The sequence below is a fragment of the Amphiprion ocellaris genome, chromosome 15 (assembly GCF_022539595.1).
Source record: "Amphiprion ocellaris isolate individual 3 ecotype Okinawa chromosome 15, ASM2253959v1, whole genome shotgun sequence".
In the NCBI taxonomy this organism is placed as follows: domain Eukaryota; kingdom Metazoa; phylum Chordata; class Actinopteri; family Pomacentridae; genus Amphiprion; species Amphiprion ocellaris.
The window spans coordinates 4,782,798-4,802,905 of record NC_072780.1 but is presented as its reverse complement, the minus strand read 5'-3'; the positions used below and the strand labels follow the sequence as shown (position 1 = coordinate 4,802,905).

At 38.8% G+C, this 20,108-nt stretch overlaps 1 protein-coding gene and 1 long non-coding RNA gene across 2 annotated transcripts; one reads left to right on the top strand and one right to left on the bottom strand.

Annotated features, from left to right (window-relative positions):
* Positions 1 to 943: 943 nt before the first annotated feature.
* LOC111562511 (SH2 domain-containing adapter protein E) lies at positions 944 to 15,022 on the top strand. The gene is made up of 6 exons (XM_023261080.3): positions 944 to 2,041; positions 4,605 to 4,731; positions 9,027 to 9,263; positions 10,225 to 10,459; positions 10,840 to 10,959; positions 12,556 to 15,022. Exons 1-6 carry the CDS (start codon positions 1,544 to 1,546, stop codon positions 12,737 to 12,739), a joined length of 1,401 nt encoding a protein of 466 aa, XP_023116848.1. The 5' UTR covers positions 944 to 1,543; the 3' UTR covers positions 12,740 to 15,022.
* On the bottom strand, positions 8,354 to 10,917 carry LOC129350646 (uncharacterized). The gene is made up of 2 exons (XR_008604119.1): positions 10,283 to 10,917; positions 8,354 to 9,222 (listed from the first exon to the last, which is right to left on the bottom strand). It is a non-coding gene; the product is annotated as an uncharacterized LOC129350646 (long non-coding RNA).
* Positions 15,023 to 20,108: the final 5,086 nt, after the last annotated feature.

The following is a 20,108-nucleotide window of genomic DNA, read 5'->3' as shown; positions in this document are numbered from 1 at the left end:
GACTAGTAAATGTGGAGCGGCTCAGAACGGACCATTTCCCAACGATGCCCTGCACAATTAAAGAAGTGGTGGACATCAATTAGACAGCCAATTAAACACATTATGATTAATGTTGAATAATTAATATCCAACATCACATTTGGAATAGGACTGTCAACTGCAATCTAAGTTGCTATCAGCAACAACAACAGCAAAAAAGAAAAAAAGAAAAAGTTTTGTATCAATGAACAAATGCATGAGAGTATAAGCAACATTTATTGAAATACCGGCATTTAAAGATGCCAATATAGTGATTTTTGCCCTCAAAAACTTTCTCTATTGCTTGAATCCTACATGATTGTTATATATTTTATATTGTATAATTGGATATTTTTATATATATACAATTTATTGTCTAGTATATGTCACTATGTTCTTTATAATCTGTTTTTTGACTTATATTAAGCCTATGCAGACAGCAGCAGGAATGTATTTTTTATCAACAAGGCCATACTGGATTAAGTCCTTATAATCTTAGCTCATCATGATTTGCTATATTTCATTCTCTGGCCATGAAAAAAGCTTCTGTACCCACTAAAGCTGCATGATCTTGTCCCATCTGGAAAGTTCAAAGCTCTGATCATAAGATGTGTAACTGAAAAATGCAATCCCTATTTCTATACAGCATTTTTTCCCCCCATGTCAGTTGTTGTCATGTTTGATTTTATAATCTCATAGTACCTTTATAATGGTGAGTGTTCTAGGCCAGGTCATCTTGATGGTCTTACTGGTTAAATAAAGGTCACATTTAACCCTTTGATGCACAACATGGATCAAAAGATACCCATATTCCACTGAATATGGGTATCTTTTGACCCATGTTGCATCAAAGGGTTAAAACAAATCTGAGTAAATTACAGTTAGAATAGAGGCTGTATTAATTAGGGCTACAGGGATAATATATCATTGGTGGGTTATGCTGGCATAGATGAGTCTAAGTTTGAATTCTACACTCAGTAAATGTTCTAGAGGCTTATCACCGCCCACCAGGTCCTGCCTCCCCTCTCCCAGCTCCAGACACCCCCTTCCTCCCCTGTATCCTCCAGGCGCAGTCCGGAGCCTCGGTGCGACAGTGGACGCTTGTTAAAAGACAGATAAGCTACTGTGGGAATGGGACCACAAATCAGAAGCAAGAAAAACTTTGCCTTTTTTAGGATCATCCCACTCCGGAGACACCTCTTCATCCAAAGGGAATAAACCTTAGCAGGAACAGGTGTAAGAAAAAACCACAAATGGGATAAAGTATTTGTTATTTTTAACTTTTGCCAAACAGGCAGTGGATTTGTTTTAAATCAGCCCATAAGGACAGAGCCACAGACTGTTTTTAAAGTATTTATGACATGCTTTAAACGGAGGTGTGGAGATCCTGCCAACACAGGCTTCATCCTAGAATAAAGCAGCGGAAATCTTTTGTTAGAAAGGCAGTGGTTTGTAAAGGTGCGTCTCTGGGGTGTATGGAGCTGGAAGGTACCGGAGCAGCAGCACAGCTTCACCGGAGTCCAAAATGGCAAAGTGGTTCAAGGAGTTCCCCATGAACCTGAAGAACGGTACCGACAGGATCCGCTCAGCCTCCGAGTCTGGCTCCCAACCGAGATCCAACAAGGCCGGACTGGTGTCCAAAGCTCCGGCCTCCAAACCGGGCCTGCGCAAGAACTCCTCTGCCGATACCGGAGGAGGTGGAGGAGGTGGAGGAGGGGTTGGGTCGCTCCTGTCCGGGAGGAACCGAAAGAACTCGGCTGCAGAGTTGGGAAGAGTGAGTTCCCCGAAAGATGGAAAAGTTTGGGACACTCTTCTGTCTGGGAAAAGTCGTAAAAACTCCAAAGCGGAGCCGGTGTTTGAGGAGCAGCACCGAACCCTGAAGACTTCTCCATCCGCCAATGCCTACATCAGCCGGCTGATCAGGGTGGACAAGCAGGACAAGAGCCCCAACTTCAACAGCGGTACCATCCCCGGTCCAGCGGTACCAGAGGCTGAGAAACAGGCCCAGAGCAAAACAGAAACAGTGAGTTACAGTATCAGCCTCCAAACATCACTTTAACACAGAATCCAGCTGTAATATCCAGATGTTGCGGAGTTTTTCCACTTTAAAGTGTCAGGCAAAGACAATGCACTTCATCAGTCATTTTAGTCATATTTTTGCTCTCACAGATCCTAAATTGTATTTTTTTTTCATATATAAACCTAGTTTGATGTGTTCACATTTGAGTTTTATTTTGAAAATATTACGACTTTAATTGTGTTCTGTTACTATTAAATATTATGCAGCTTATTTAAGTGGAACAGTTTTCCTTTTGACATTAGTAGAAAGTCACAAAGTTTAAATACATACATTAAAAACACATTTTAATGTATTTTTAATGTAAATTTTGAGGTATTTTTTGATTTAATTTTACACATATAAATAATATTGAATTTCTACTATACTAATACTACTATAATGTACTAAATTATTATAAACACCATATTGTAGTTATAGTTACTTTACAGACTAAGATTTCACACACAAAAAAGCCTTTAGTGGGTAAAAATAGCACTTTTTAAATAATAAAAAGAATAAAGTAAGTATAATTAGCTCCGTAATTACCAATAAAACATTACCTCACTGCCCTGTGTGATATTCCACCAATATCCACTATATTCTAAAATATAACATCCAATAATCTTCTATCTAGCAAGATAATTTTTTTGCTAAAACTTCTGCAATTCTCTGGAAACATTGTGGATGATTGCTTGAGTAAAATATGCAAATGTTTCTTCCATAACTGCTGATAATTTGTGGGTTTGTTGTTTAATCTGTGGGATCTTTCCTTAATTCTGGCATTAGTCCAACAAACTCTACTCCAAACAAACAAACAAACAAAAAAATAATACATGACAAGTCATGAAAATGAAGTCGCCAGGATCCAGTCCAAACTCTGAAAATTGATATTATTGTTTCGTTTTCTCCCTCCCCCCTCTCTTTTTTTTGTCTCTGCTCTCCATTGTTTCCTCCCAGTCTGCCTTTTCTATCTCTCTTTCTTTTCCTCTCCCCTCACACCCATCTTCCCCACCTCCAATACAAAGCTGTGGTCAGACGTGAGGTCTTCACCTTCCTCCTCTTCCTGCATGTAATCTGGTTCACTATTCTCAGCCCCTCCCTCTCATTCTCTGCACTCGGCCCCCCTGGTGATGGCTATCATGTTATAAAAAGCTTCGTGCTATTTGACACTCAGGCGCTAACCCAAGTCCCCTCCAGCTCAGCTTTGAAACAAAAAAAAAAAGAAGTGAGGGAGGTGATAGTGGAATGATGGTGAGAAAAAAGGCAGATAAAAGAGAGGAAGAATAAAATGGAAGTTTTATATTTCAACAAGGGAGTGAATCCCCCTTTTTTAAACTTAAATTCAAGTTTGCAGCAGCCCCCAGTTGAGTTCAAGTGTTATATTTTTACTTTTAGCATGTTTTAATGAGGAATGTGGTGTTGTTTCCACAGAAATAACATCATGTTTTATGTTTTATTGAGCATTCTAAGCTAAACACTTCAACATTGGGCTCATTTATGTCTGTTTTTCTGTCACAAAGGCGCAGCAATGCAACTGGAAGTGACTACAGGGGGACACCTTTATAGCCTACTATTGTCTCTTGTGTAAAGGCCTGTAAAGTAAACAAGAAAAGATGAGTCACTGATAAGGTTACAGGACAGTCAGGCATGACTGATCGAGCAGAATGTGACGACACTTTACAATAAAGTACTCTAAGACGAAATGCAAAACGAAGTGTCAGCAGCTCTTCTAACCAGCTGAAGCCTGTCTGCTTGTTGACTGCTGTTCATTTAATACCTTGTTTGTGTGATTTTCTCCTGCAGCCCTCAGGGGGAACTGAGACGATTAATCACAAATTAAATGAAAATGCTAAACATTTGGTGCCTCTAGCTCTTCAAATGAGAAAGTCTGCTGCCTCTTTGTTTGTCAAATATTGTACTAACCCAAATGTCTTCCAACAAATAAGGCACCATCTTTAGCTCTGGGAGAATGGGTATTTGTCAATTTTTTTTTGCAAATTTATTGACAAAATCAACAGGAAATGGTTAAAATAGAAGCATATTCTACAGCCCTATTTCACAATAAATAAAATTTAGTATTTTTTTTATAGCAAGTTTGATTGATATATTTTCGAATTGCAGAAGTTCATTTTCAGCTTACCAGCTCACTTGCTAACTGTTTTTAATGCCATGTCATTGCAGAATTAAGTAGGTTTAGTTGTTGCAACCTCAACTTTCTGAGTCCCGTGCAGTCGGCCTGTTGTAGCTGGTAGTTTACTGAATGGTAGTTGCTCGTTATACATGTATAGGAAGACCAGGATCGCTTAAATATTCCTGTTTGTGTGTTTAATTTCCTCCTAAACACAAATATATGGAGCATCTGTTTAATTTTTTTTAAGTTAGCTGAGCCACACTGCAGTCTCTCCACATATATTTGAGCCTCTGGTTGGGAATCCGTTGGTTTTCTCCCCTCACAGACGTTATTTGCTGCTCTGACAGCTTTAAAGTGTCTATTTAAATCCTGATTTCCCTGTATTTTTTGATGCAGGTGATCATTCTGGAGGACTACGCAGATCCGTTTGATGCTCAGAAGACCAGAGAGCAGCGCGAGGCGGAGAGACTCGGGGAGAACGACGGCTACATGGAGCCTTACGACGCACAGCAGATGATCACAGGTGAGAATGCTTTTACCTCCCTCACCTGTGGCTGGCAGGCGAGCATCAGACACAAAGTCAATGCCTGTAAGGTTTATGTGAATGACAGGATTTTCAGGTTTCTTCAGGCAGAGCAGTGAGAACATGAACTCACTCCCGTAGTGCTCCCGGTGCCCCATGGGGTTGCTACAGCAACTGTGGTGCATTTGGACAATGGGTGCAGTTTCCTGTCCCCGCTTCCTCTTTCCTGTCTCTGTTTCCTGGTGCTATTCTCTAAAAAGGAAGTTTGCCCCTCACTGCTCAGCCTCCCTCCTGTATCTCAGACGCAGCTCTGTGTAACCCCCTACATGGACCTGCCTGACCATTAATCAAAACTTCCCAGCATCAAGGAAGACTTGTGGCCCGTCGTCCAATCACATGCTCTCCTGACCTTTCCTTCCATCAGGCCATTGTTTTAAGTAAAAGGGTTACACAATAGCCTGCTGTGAATGTGAAAATGTTTTATCGCAGCGCTGTCGAGTAGGTTTTGCCTCAGCGAGCGGCCGTGCTGCTTCCAGGTCTCCTCTGAGAAGTCTGCAGAGGATGTGACGATGAGACCGAGTTAATTTATGAGGCTTAAATCATACTGAGGAAGTCGGCAAGAGTCTGATGTCACTGGGGCTCCGAGAGCAGGACAGCACCATTATTAACGCTCTACATATCAGCTGACATCAGTTACTCTGTATATCAGTGACCATTGTTTCACTGTGATTCAAAGTAGAATCATCAGTGTTACTTCAAACTGATAAGGTTTAAAGTTTGACCACAATCAAACAAAACAGTCTGGTCAAGAATAAAAACCTTCTTTTGTGCAGTTATAGTCACACTGCACAATCACTGTAGGACATCCTGAAATGATTTGGTAATTTAACATAAAAATAAAATGATGATTCTCCCACTTCTTAAAAATTGAATTTCCGCATCTGAAACATCCATACGTCATTTTTGCACTGCTTAATCCTCATGAGGGTCTTGGGGGGCTGGAGTCTATCCCAGCTGACTTTGGGTGAAGGCATGGGACACCTTAGACAGGTAACAGTCTATCACAGGGCTACACACATTCTACACCACATGTGAAGCATACGGGATGGAGTTAAATGCCAAAAAGACAAAGACCGTGTGTGTTAGCAAGACAACTCCAGAGAACTTTGTAATCAGTACAGAAGGAAACAATCTTGAGCAAGTCCATGAATACCAGTAACTTGGAACCACAATATCAGAAGATGGGAAAGTGGATGAAGAAATTCCAAGAAGAATTGGAGAGGCGAAGACCAAGTTTTTGGAATGCAAAGAATTCCTTCATAGAAACATCAGCATCTCACTGAAACTAAGACTGTTGAGATGTTCTCTGTGTTCTGTACTAGCTGATGGATGTGAGGCATGGCAATTCACAGAAAACATCCAGAAGAGAATACAATCCTTTGAGGTGTGGGGCGTTAGGAGAACGTTAAAAATCAGTTGGAGAGAAAGAGTGACAGACATGGAAGTGTTAGAGAGAGCTGATACAAAAAGGAGCCTATTCTGTGATCTAATGCAAAGGAAAATGAGTTCTGCTGGCCTTGTTCAGCGCTGGAAAGATCCATAACATAATTCTTGAAGGCACCATCGAAGGAACACATGCAGGAGGAAGGCAGAGAGGTAAATGGAGTGATGACATCAAGAGGTGGAGTGCAGCACAGTCCTACACTGAAGTGAAGAGCTGCAGAGAATAGACACAAATGGAGATCTATAGTCGCCAACCTTCGGAACGAAGACGCCACATGATGATGATGACGACACAAACAATCGCAAACCTGCGGACAATTTGGAATCAGCAATTAACCTCAGCATGTTTTTGGACTGTGGGAGGAAGCCGGAGAACCTGTAGAAAACCCACAAATGTACAGGGAGAACATGGAAACTCCACACAGAAAGATCGCAGACCCAGATCGGAACCAGGGATCTTCTAGCTGCAAGGCGACAGTGCTAACCACCAAGGCACTGTGCTGCCTGTATCTGAAACAGTGTGGTTTAAGTATTAAACTCCTGCTGATGTATGGATAAATCCATTTATTCATGTATCAATAGAGTTCCTTGAACAGCATCTGATTTAGGATTTTCATGACTTTTTAAAAAAAATGTATTTGAGAATTCCATATCGAACACTATATGGTAAACACAATATGATTACTATTCGAAAAAAAACTAAAAAGAATATTAGAGCTACAGAAATTACCATGAAAAGGATAGTGCAGAATGATAACACTCTGACTTGCAGGAGTAGTGCAAATTTGTTAAGCCTGATGTGCAACAATTCACACTATAACACTGTACGATTTACTTTCATTGCACTGGAATCTGTTTTTTTCTTGCACCTCCTCACCGAACCAGTTAAAATGCTTTAAGAGCCTTCCAGATGACAGCAGGGAAATGACTAATGAAACTGGAGGAAATGACTCATTCATTATGATGTAACATTAGCCGGGTCAATATATAATTATGGGGCTTTTTGTTACATAGTTGACGGGTATCATAGTTGACGTTTCTGCTGTTTTCAGGCCTAAAATCAACATGACTGCCTATAACCAAACACCACATGGCATTTTTACACAAAGATTCTTCTAAAATATTATATATACAACTGAGTAAAATTAAAATTGAAAGTTATTTATAAAGATATTGTAGTAAACCTGTTGACATGCCATAAATCCACATTTGACTCACACACTACTTTATATTAAATAACTCAGAAAGCCTTGGAGTCTGGCCAGTCTTTTCTTCAGGAGGAAATGACATCATGTGGAGCAGGTCATGTGATCTGGAATTAACACACTTCCTTGAGAGGTGTTTTTGTAATGAGTAACTTAGTTCAAAGTGATTTATTGTACACAGATACAATTTGTTATTTTCCATATAAAATTTGATATATTGCTAAAAAAGAAATATCTGTCATGATTATCTCAACTTAATAAAAAGAACAGAATCAAAACTATTTCTGAATCAGCTCATTTTATTATTGTTTAGCTAATTAGAAGGTAGTTGTTATTAAATTGGGGCAGTTATTTAGTTGACATTTTAGTGATATCCAGTCATTATTTTAATAATAAGTGATTGTTTCCATAATAAATAATTATGGAATTTGTAAAGACATGATCATAATGAACATAAAAAACATTATTTTTAAAAAAAAATTTAATAAAAATGTATGCCGGATACATCCCATGGACTTCAAATGTCCCTCAATTATATATTGACCCAACCATGGCCATTTTCTCATAGAGCACCTGTTAGAATTAATGCCTTTTTAGATCATTTACAAACTTTTTATATATCAGTTAAAAGCCATTTATGAGGAGAACTTGGAGCAGCAAGACTGTGAAAATCCCTTTTGACTGATCTTCTAGACCAAATTCTATTCTTTTGCAACTTAGGCTGAGCTTTTTTTCCCCTGAACTACAGGATCTTTTCCCAGTTGTTCCCAAATAATAGAGAGAAAAGAATGCTGTGTCTTTTTTCTCTGTTGTTTTTCCGTGGACACACCAAGTACTTCTATTGGAAATGTGAACTTTTAAGAAATTATGTGAGCGAGAAGCCTTTCCTGTTCCAGAGGAAAACACTATATGGACACACTTATTTAGCATTTATTGATGGATAGCCGACATTTCTAGTATTAATGCTAAATAGAAAGGACAAATATTAACCCTCATGTTGTCCTGCGGGTCAAAATTGATACGGTTTAAAGTTTGAAAGTGTGGAGAAAAAAATATATTTTCACAGTGAAACTTCTGATGTCCACATTTTCAACATTTTCAGGACATTTTTGAACATTTTTTGGTGGGAAAAAAGAAATGTTAAAAAAATTTTGCTTCCAGTGAATTTTGCTGGCTTTTGGTTGATTTTTATGTGAATGTTCTTAAAGAAAATATTAGAAGTTTTACTGATATATATGTAAACACTTTAGATTTTTTTAGAATTTTTTTGGAAGATTTTTACTCATTTTTTGAAAATATTTACAAGAATTTTCTTGCCAAATTTTGGGGAAATTTTTTTTTTTAATAAAACTTTTGAGAGAAACTTTTAAGGAATTATTGGAATTTTCTTCCTGAAGGTTTTGCAAATTTTCAGAAATTTGGGGAATTTTTTTGCTGAATTTTTGAATTTTCTTCAGACAAGGAAACAATATTTTTTGGTGCCCGTAAATGAGGACAACAGGAGGGTTAAGATCCTCCATTGTTTGTTCTTGCACAGGACTCCTTGATGGAGCGGAGGTTCTTTAATCCTTTGTTTTGTGCTGACAGAGATCAGACGTCGGGGATCTAAGGACCTGCTGAAGGTGTGTGTGCTGATGGAGGGCAGCGAGGGATCGGTGGAGGACGGTCAGCCTGTTCCTTTACAGATTTATGACATCCCATACGAGGGCAGCGGTGACACCGACAGGACGGTAATCACCAGGCCTGAGCTGGACCCTCGACCCTCCACTGAGTACGAGCTGCCCTGGGAGTGGAAGAAGGAGCACATTGTTAGAACTCTGTCAGGTACGGCAGAGTTTGGAAAAAGTTTGCGACACTGTATGCAGTTGATTGTACACAAGCTGAGCACACATGAACTGAACATCCTTAACCCTCGTGTCGTCCTGCGGGTCAAAATTGACCTGGTTTAAAGTTTGAAAATGTGGGGATAAAAAATATTTTCACAGTGAAACTTCTGATGTCCACATTTTCAACATTTTTGGGAGATTTCTGAACCTTTTTTGGTGGAAAAAAAAGAAATGCTAAAATGTTTCTTTAAGAATATTCACAAAAAATCTACCAAAATTCAGCACATTTTGCTGGATTTTGTTTGATTTTTTTGTGAACGTTCTAACAGAAAATATTAGAAGTTTTACTGATATATATGGAATCACTTTAGATATTTTTAGGATTTTTTGGGAGATTTTCACTCATTTTTTAAAGATATTTACAAGAATTTTCTTGCCAAATTTGAGGGATTTTTTAAAAATAAAACTTTTAAGGGAAGCTTTTAAGGAATTATTGGATTTTTTTTTCCTGAAGGTTTTGCAAATTTTCAGAAATTTAGGGGATTTTTTTGCTGAATTTTTTTCAGACAAGGAAACAATATTTTTTGGTGCCCGTAAATGAAGACAACAGGAGTGTTAACTTTTCAGCTGTTAAATAGCAAAACTAACTGAATTTCTGTACTGGTTTTGCTGGAGTAGTACCCAGTGTTTACTTCCATACAGCACCAACCCTGCCTGTGCTGTGCCTTCGATCAATATGAAATGTATTTGTTTAAAAAACCAGTCAGGCCTCCCCTAACATTTATATTTTATATGCTGCGCAGACCAACAGCATACCGAATAACATCTCCACTGAAACATCAAAGTGCTGCGTTCTTATTTTTTATTTACTGGAGGCTCCAACACCCAGTTCAAACCCAGGCAGCAGTTTTTTTTCTTTACATATATATATCTTCTGTTGCCGCTCGTCTTCCCCCCAGCACAGTTTGACAGCGCTGATCGGCCAGCCAAAGATGAGACGCCTCACCCCACACTCACCAGACAGCCTCAGCATCCAGCAGCCCAGCAGCAGCAGCAGAATCAGCATCTGAGGCAGAAAAGCTGGACCCAGAAGATCCTGAGATCCTCTCCTCCGACCATGCTGCCGTCCTCCACTCCTGGTCCTGAGAGCGAGGCCTGCTGTGTTGACCCCTCCCTGCCGCTGGAAAAACAAAGGTGAGGAACCTTCTGCTGTCCTTGGTGGACCAGAATAGTAGATTAGTTAATCCAAATCCTGAGCTAAATCTCTGACAAGACTAGTTGAAGAAAACAACAGATGAATGGTGCAAAATCACCAGTGTGGGGAATTTCCTTCAGACACTTAAAACCTAGGTATTTAATGTCGTAATACTCGAAGCATTTTAAAAGGAATTCAAATGTGAAAATGTGGGTGCATCTGTTTTTTATTGTGGAAAGGATTTTTTTTTTTTTAATTAAATTTCACTGTTACATAAGGGTAACGCTCATTTCCAAGAGGGTTGCATCAAAATTCTACACATTAGTTGATGGATGGCAGATGAAATGTAATCCCCCTGTAACCCACCCCTCTGTCTCAGCTGGTACCACGGCTGTGTGACTCGCCAGGAGGCGGAGTTTCAGCTGCTGTCCTGCAAAGAGGCCAGTTTCCTGGTCAGGAACAGCGAGTCGGACAACAGCAAGTACTCCATCGCCCTCAAGTGAGTCTAATCTGAAAGTGCACCAACAGCTGAGATACTGGCTGCTGAGTTACTTTACTAAATGGCCACACACTGTAGTGTATGAAAGGATAAAAATACAGTCGGTCCAGTCATTAGGTCAGAAGTTGAAAGTGTGAAATTTAATATTTATTTTGAACCTAAAACTCAACAATAAATTTAGATTTTTAATAAATACTGTACTACCCATCTATCTAAAGCTTGATAAAGCTTATTTTTATGTACCAGAGCTGCATTGTTCATTGTTATTTTTTAATTAATCTCCTGCCTTCTGTTAAAACTGACCAGAGGACAAAACATGTATAGGGTCAATATATAATTGAGGGACTTCCGTGGGATATATCTTGCATACATTTTAATTAAAAGTTAAAAAAAAAAAAAAGTTTTTTATGTTCATTGTGATCATGTCTTTACAAATTCCATTATTACTTATTATGGAAACAATCACTTATTAATAATAAATGACTGGATATCACTAAAATGCCAACTAAATAACCATCCCAATTTAATAACAACCACCTTCTAATGAGCTAAACAATAATAAAATGAGCTGATTCAGAAATCGTTTTGTGTTCTTTTTATTAAGTTGAGATAATCATGACAGATATTTCTTTTTTTTGCCAATATATCAAATTTTATATGGAAAATAACTAATTATATCTTTGTCCCAGAAATCACTTTCTACTAAGTTCCCCATTACAAAACACCTCTCAAGGAAGATCACATGACCTGCTCCACATGATGTCATTTCCTCCTGAAGAAAAGACTGGCCAGACTCCAAGGCTTTCTGACTTATTTAATATAAAGTAGTGTGTGAGTCAAGTGTGGATTTATGGCATGTCAACAGGTTTACTACAATATCTTTATAAATAACTTTCGATTTTACTCAATTATTGTATATATAATATTTAGAAGGATCTTTCTGTATAAATGCCATGTAGTGTTTGGTTACAGGCAGCCATGTTGAATTTAGGCCTGAAAACAGCAAAAATGTCAACTATGATACCTGTCAACTATGGTAAAAAAATCTCGTAATTATATATTGACTCGTTTACTGTCATCATAGGAAAGTCACAATGAAATATTGCAAAAAGCAGCAGTACTGTAGCACATTACAGATAAATATATAAACAAGTCCAGCGAATTTCGCTCGATTTTGTTTGATTTTTTTGTGAATGTTCTTAAAGAAAATATTAGAAGTTTTACTGATATATATGTAATCACTTTAAATATTTTTAGGATTTTTTGGGAAGATTTTTACAAATTTTTTTAAAAAATATTTCCAATTTTAATTTTTGTTACATTTTTAAATTTTTTATTTCTTGCCGTATTTGGGGGATTTATTGATTTTTTTAAAATAAAACTTTTAAGTGAAACTTTGAAGGAATTATTGGAATTTTCTTCCTGAAGGTTTTGCAAATTTTCAGAAATTTGGGGAATTTTTTAGCTGAATTTTTGGATTTTTTTTCAGACAAGGAAACTATATTTTTTGGTGCCCATAAATGAGGACAGCAGGAGGGTTAAGTCAGTAAACTTGGTTAACTCTCCTGTCTTCTTCCCCTCCTCTACTGGATTTAGGACCAGTCAGGGCTGCGTTCACATCATTGTTGCCCAGACAAAAGAGAACGGCTACACCCTGGACCAGAGCAGCTGTGTGTTCCCCAGCATCCCCGAGGTGGTGCATCATTACTGCACCCAGCGTCTGCCTTTCAACGGCGCCGAGCACATGACCCTGCTGCACCCGGTGCCTCGCATCCACTGACTCTACCGGCTTAGGTAGAACGAAACAAACACACCTCTGGCCATTAATGGAGAGAAAAAAAAACATCACCTCTGACCAGTGAAAAGTGCCACTGCTGTCCTCGCTTTATTATTTATCTGTGCAACCCTGCTTTATGTGTTACTTTTTATTTGATCATGAAAATGTTTGAGTCACTCTGTGGATGACTTCCTGCTCTTTCTTCCTTTGTTTCACTCTGATGCAAAACATCCCGACTGCTGTTTTGCATGTGAATAAGCTCGGTAGAGATGACAAGGCACTTTTACTGATTAAATGTGACTTGGGTGTTTTAATCAGCCACTGTTCCTATATTAAAAGCTGCACATGGTATTTTTGTTACTGAACGATGGAGTGAAAACATTGTGGCTCTATTTCCCCCTCTGGTGGACGTGCTGGTACACTGCAGCAGCAACACAAAGTTATCTCACTGAACTTAGTAAAATCCATGCACATGAGCATATCATTCCACTTAAAAAGACATGAACAAACTTCATCTGTTTCATGCCATCCTGCAGCGTGTTTCTAATTCATGCTCTCATGCCTGTTAGTTTTCCATAAACCGCCGTCCCCTTGAGGATTTCCTCTGTTTTACTGTGAATGAAGGACATTGTTTCCACTGTTATCTGCAAGAGTGACTGATTCACCCTGATGCAATGTGCTGGAAGGAGTAATGGCTTTAACAGTCGGAGATTACATTTCGTGTTTAGTTTCCAGCTAAACCGGCATGTTATTTCTTGGAAGCATCTGTAAAACAATCCTGAAATTGCCTGCGATTTGTGGTAAGAAAACATAAAATTAATGTCTTGTCTCTTCGGGGCTGCAAGTGGAGATCATTTGCAGATAAAAGTGCAAGAAAAGACAGGGGGGGAAAAAAACTGTTTAAACATCACTGTGTAAGAAAATGTTAGTCACTCAGACCCCTGTTGGGAAAAGTAATGCCCCCTGGTGCTAAGTGAGAAGTGGTGACTACAATGTAACATATTCACTGAAGTTTTTTTAAAATGTATTTTAAATGTAACTCATCAGCATTTGGCAAAATGTGTTTATTCCTAATTTGCTGGAACTCATTCAACCCTCTGAGGCCCACAGTTGCAAAATTGCAACATTTATTTAAAGCTGTCTGGCTGTACCTTTTTCTGATTGAATGTAGACAAACACTACATATCCCAACACCCCCCACTCTGAACTGCAAAATTGCGACATCTTTGGTGGGAAAACATACCACATTCCAAGTTCAAACAAGAATAGAATAGAATAGAATGTGCTTTACCGTCATATACAGTGTACAGCAAGATTGGAGAGCTTCTCCTTTTCAGTGCAAACAAGAAGGTGCAAGATGAAAGTCTTGTTCCCTTCTGGAACAATTTCAACAATTTTCCAAGCAAGTATTTGACCTGTAGTATTTTTTTCTTCATCCTAAAGATGTTTAGTGATAGAAAACTATAATTATTTTTAAAAAAGTATAATACATGTGATTTTTTTTAAGGATTTCTTTCAATGTCACAAAAAATGCAACCTTCTTATTTACACAGAAGGCCCCATCACTAGGTCATGAGTAAGGTCATCAAGTGTGCCATCTATGGCAATATACAGTGTCTATACCAGGGGTGGGCAAACTTTTTGGCTCAGGGGCCACATTGAGCTTTCAAATTCGACAGACGGGCCAGGCCAGCATCAGATGGATGGAAATTGTGCAAACTAATATGAATTACATGTTAAAGACATCACTGACAAAGTAAAGAATACTCACATTCAGTTTCAGTGGGAACAGTGTTGTTGGTCACCCTTTTTTATCCTCCAAACTTAACCAGCGGACATGAGAGTGGTCAAGCAAGTCCTGGTGATCAGCATCAGTTTCTTCAAGAAACTTAATGAACTAACGATGCTGAAGCCCTCTCGATCGTATAAAGTTAACGAGTTTTACGACTGGCTTCACGACATGATCAAGATGCAAAACAGACTTACAGAGCGCTTCCTGATGGATTATGCAGTGGAGGAAAATCACATCCAGCTCAGGGTTTTCCTCCTTCACTTTATCCTGGATTCTTTTCAGCAGCCCGACGTTTTTTCCTGTCAAGTTTGGCGATCCATCCTTGGTGACATTGGGGAGTTTACACCAAGGCAGCTTCAGCCTCTCGATGACCCCAGACATCCTGTCGTACAAGTCCTCTGCTCCTGTTCCCCCTTCATGGATTCCATGGTCAAAAATTCCTCCGTTGTCTCAAAGTTGTCATTAGTCCCTCTAATAAAAAGCTGAGCAGTGTCTTTTATGCCATTACTTTCGTCCAGTGCTAGTGAATATAACTTGAAGGACTCTGCTTTTTCGTTCAGTGAGCTGGTTAAGTCTTCACAGATTAGCTCAACACGGCGAGTAACTGTTCTGTGTGATAAGCTAATTTTTTCTAATTTGTTTCTGCTCTCTGGACACAGGAGACCTGCTGTCTCTACCATGCATTCTTTCAAAAGAAAGGCTAGCTAGCCTTTGCTATTTTGAATGCTAGCAAATAACTTGCCTTCGTGCTTGACTCTTGAATCGTAGTTTGTCGAAGAACGTATTTTGCTGAGTGTGTAAACTGGCTGCCAACCTCTGAGACGTAGCTGTCCGTTCTTATGCTAACTGGTTGCTAGCATAGTTAGCATGCTTCGTGGAAAAGTGTCGGCTGATATTGTATTCTTTAAAAACCGCAACGGTGTCATTGCAAATAAGACATACAGCCTTTGAAGGGACTTTAGCGAAAAAAATATTTAGTAGTCCACTCCTTCTGAAACACTCGACACTCACTGCTTTTCTTTGATCCACTCCTTACAGGAGGGTTCAATGCAGCTGCAAAGTAGAAGAAGAGAGAATAAACCAACAAAAGTCACTTGTGTCTGGAGTGCGCCATCTAGTGGGGTCAACAGAAACGCCGGGTTCTGCAGGAGAAGGCCAAATGAATGTGGTCTTTACCGTAATTTCGTCAATTCTAATATTGACCAAATTATTTCGTGGGCCGGATTGAAAAGCCCAAAGGGCCGCATGTGGCCCGGGGGCCGTAGTTTGCCCATGCCTGGGTTAACCCATTAACAGTATATTTACAGATATTTACAGGTACTGTACATCAACTTCATGCAACAAGTGTGAAGCTCATTTGTGCTTCACAGATCAAAAAAACTGCTTCCTTCAGTTTCACATATAAGGAGACGCAAAGGAGAATGACATCCACCAATTCAGAGTCCTCAGACATCAGCAATCATTATGATGTTCAAGCAAAGTAAATATGAACAAATTATAGAAGACTGATGTAATAAAATTCCACTTTTGCAAGTTAAAAAAAGTTGTAATAACATTGTTTTCTTACCATTTGTTATTATGTGGAAGTGCATTGCAAGTGAATTGCAATTTCAGCTTTGACTTGTTAAATTAATTTGCATATTAAAAAATTTCATATTAATAAAATTCATTTTAAGATACATATTTTGATATTATTGAATCTTGATTGCCTAATCATCTGTGGACTTTGTTAAAAATAAAGTGTTAATAAGATCCACTGTTGCAATTTTGTAATGTTTTCACAAAATCCTGAAAAATCAAAAAAATGAAAAAGTTTCATTATTTTCTTGATTAGAAGCATGCTACAAACAGTTTTAAAAGGAAAAAAATTCCATCAATACCATCAATGCTTGGGTTTCAGAGGGTTAAGGTAACTTTGATCTGCCACAAAGTTGGATGTCACAATAAAATATAGTCTCACAAAGGCCAAATTCATCTTTATGTTATCTGGAGGTCTGCCATTCATGTTTCTCTTCAAAGATTTTATAGGATGTCATTTTCTTTCAAAGCACCAGTAATCTGAGCAGCCACACCTGCTGTACGTTTTTGTATCTCTGCCTTTTGATATGCGGAGCCTCATTGTTCAAACGCTGTAAAAACAGATTGTGATTAAAAAAAAAAAAAAAGTCCTGAATCTCATCGCTGGAGATCCCCTGTTGAGCGTCTCTCTGATCCCAATAAATCAACAACATAAACAGTTAAGTGTGAGAGTATCTGTGCCAGTGATGTGTGATGATCAAAGCATCAAAGTGCCTCGTGGTCCCTGAGGAAGCGGCCTCTTTGCTGAGGCTGGAATGACTGAATGAGGGCATTTTTTTTTCTGTTTTTGAGCCTAATGAATCTTTAACTGCCAGAGATTGATTGTGGTTTCAGCAGTTTGGTAATTTGTCTGGAAAGTTTAGTGCTCCATTTTCTCTAAAGGGAGATAGAATATTATTCCAACTTAGTACGAAAAGGTGAGATCCAAAGGTCTAGTGGTGGAGATTAGGTTCAGCCGAGGATCACGTTGAGGACAAACAGCTCAGGCACTCGCAATGAGCACCCCGGCTTGTGCTGTGTGTGGATGTGGGGTAAATGCAGCACTAAAAACAGACAAAGAGTAAGAGTAGTATCATTACACCCGTGTCAAGGACGCTTAATGTGAAAGGGGAAATAAGAAGAAGAGAGGACCTGACACCATCCCTCTCTCCTTCCTCCCTTTTCTTACGTATCGTTCTCCTTTACCCTCCTCACTCAGATATCAGCCTGTTTCTCCTTGACTCTCGGTTAGGACGCTGCCGCCGTTTGCTTCTGTTTAGTGTCAAGAGTTTGTGCTTTAATTTTTGAAGGCAAGGCACCCACAGGTTCGGTTTCATTACGCTAAAACCACAGATTGCTTTCAGGCTTCTCACGAATGTTGTGTTACCTCATGGATAACCGTTTGCAGGTACCTTTTTAAGGAGATGGCTGGTGTCAGGTGACCGATCAGGCACTTTTACCTGCTTAGATACAAGAAATAAATCTGTTTTCGGTGGTTTGAATTGAGATAAAACTGCAAAAACACACAAAAAAACAGTTATACTCAAGTAAGAAGACAGAAATTACATCAGCAAAATTCACTAAAAGAACCAAAAGGGTCAATTTATAATTGAGGGATATTGGACGTCTATGGGATATATCTTGCATACATTTTTATTAAAAGTAAAAACAACTATATAAAATACAATATACGCCTCCCAAGGAAGTGTGTTAATTTCAGATCACATGACCTGCTCCACATGATGTCATTTCCTCCTGAAGAAAAGACTGGCAAGACTCCAAGGCTTTCTGAGTTATTTAATATAAAGTAGTGTGTGAGTCAAGTGTGGATTTATGGCATGACAACAGGTTTACTACAATATCTTTAGAAATAACTTTCAATTTCAATTTTACTCAATTGTATATATAATATTTAGAAGAATCTTTGTGTAAAAATGCCATGTGGTGTTTGGTTATAGGCTGCCATGTTGATTTTAGGCCTGAAAACAGCAAAAATGTCAACTGTGATACAAAAAATCTTGCAATTATATACTGACCCTTTAGATAACGTCAAAAGTAAAAGCTTTACTTAATAATTTAAAAAAGCAGAAAACTCCTGTAAAATTGTCGTTATTTTTTGTAATGGTTATGGGTTGTTTTTTGTTTTTTTTTACATATTCCTGTTCTGACTCTGTGTTCCTGTGTGCAGTAAAAGAGAGAAGCCTGCTGTTTGTCCAGTAAATTACAGGCCTGTAGCAGAGCTGTATGAGCAGTGAACCAGGGTCCGACAGACGTCCTCCATGAGTTCACCTCCTCAGCAGTTACTTAATTCTCAGTCACATGTCCTCAGTCAATGGCTCCTGCGAACTGTATCTAAGAGCAGCCTGACCTTACCAAGTGAGCCGATTCGGGCTAACAGACAAGAGCTCCCGATGATGGATCACACATGGCAGGTGCTGCCAGTGTGAGGAGAGGAGATGAGCAACACAAAGCCGGCCCATGTCACTGGCACCGAGCCTGAAGCATCTGATAAGGACGGCAGGGACACTTCGGTTACCAACAGGGCAGGTCAAGCGACACCCAGATGTCAAGCCGCCCCATCCATCAAACGGAGCCGGGCAGCGATCACGTCAAGCTGTCATGCAAGAATAAGAGTGGGCAACAATCGCACGAGAGTAGGGTGGCACACACGTATGGGCAAAATGAAATTATTCATTCAGGTATGCAGCAGCAGCATAGGTGGCTCCGAGTCCTTATCATCTGATGATTAATTCCTTTCCAGGTGGCTCTGTCTTGGGTAGAATTTGAGAAGGCCTGCTTTCCTCAGGTTCATGAAATCCATCTTGACAGAAGACCGCAGGGAAGCCTTATAGGTGCAGCTCAGTGCCACAGAGGAGTCAGGAGACAAGCGAATTACAAAGATCTGCCACTCTGAACTCATGAAGAACTGGCTTTGATGGTGGAAAGCACCTTTCCCCAACTTCTGCACTTAGCTTTCGTCTCGGTGCTCCTTTATCTGTTTTAAATATTTGATGTTTCTTTACACTTTTACTCCACTACATTAAAGATTAAGAGTTAGGATTTAAAAAGCATCAGATTTGCTTTAAAAATACAACACAGTGTCAAAGATCAAATCAGGAGGCCCAAACTTATTTAGCATGTGGACCAACTCAGAGAGCAGTGAGTAGTTGAGCCTTCTTGTCGTATTACAGGTGTATGAGACCTTTTTCCTCTAAATTTCTCAGATATTATTTTAAATCCATCCGTCTATCCATTCTCCATACACCGCTTTCTAAACTATCTTTCTAAACTGTCTTTTCTAAACTTTTTTCATCCAGATAACTACCTAAAATGAAAACACCAAAGAAAGACAGAAAAAATTTTTTTTTTTTTTTTTATTCTTTACATCCCCATTAATTATCTCTCAACTTTCAAGATTTATCTTGTGACCAAGCTGAGTCGCAAGGCAAATTTTTTCTGCACACTGAGTGCTTTTGCTTTTGGGTCAATATATAATTGCAGGACCTTTTGTAACATAGTCGACATTTTTGCTGTTTTCAAGCCTAAAATCAACATGGTCACCTATAACCAAACACCACATGGCATTTTTACACGAAGATTCTTCTAAATATCATATATACAATTGAGTAAAATTGAAACATAAAGATATTGTAGTAAACCTGTTGACTACTTTCTATTAAATAACTCAGAAAGCCTTGGAGTCTTGCCAGTCTTTTCTTCAGGAGGAAATGACATCATGTGGAGCAGGTCATGTGATCTGGAATTAACACACTTCCTGGAGAGGTGTTTTTGTAATGGGGAACTTAGTTGAAAGTGATTTCTCAGACACACATACAGTTTGTTATGTTCCATATAAAATTTGATTTATTGCCAAAAAAGAAATATCTGTCATGATTATCTCAACTTAATAAAAAGAACACAATGAAAATTATTTCTGAATCAGCTCATTTTATTATTGTTTAGCTAATTAGAAGGTGGTTGTTATTAAATTAGGACAGTTATTTTGTTGACATTTTAGTGATA

What these genes read in the sequence shown, in the direction of transcription:
- LOC111562511 (XM_023261080.3), top strand. Translation starts at nt 1,544, where the DNA reads ATGGCAAAGTGGTTCAAGGAGTTCCCCATGAACCTGAAGAACGGTACC. An exon ending in CTGCCGCTGGAAAAACAAAG is followed by an intron (nt 10,460 to 10,839) that starts GTGAGGAACCTT and finishes CCTCTGTCTCAG; the next exon opens with CTGGTACCACGGCTGTGTGA. An exon ending in AAGTACTCCATCGCCCTCAA is followed by an intron (nt 10,960 to 12,555) that starts GTGAGTCTAATC and finishes TACTGGATTTAG; the next exon opens with GACCAGTCAGGGCTGCGTTC.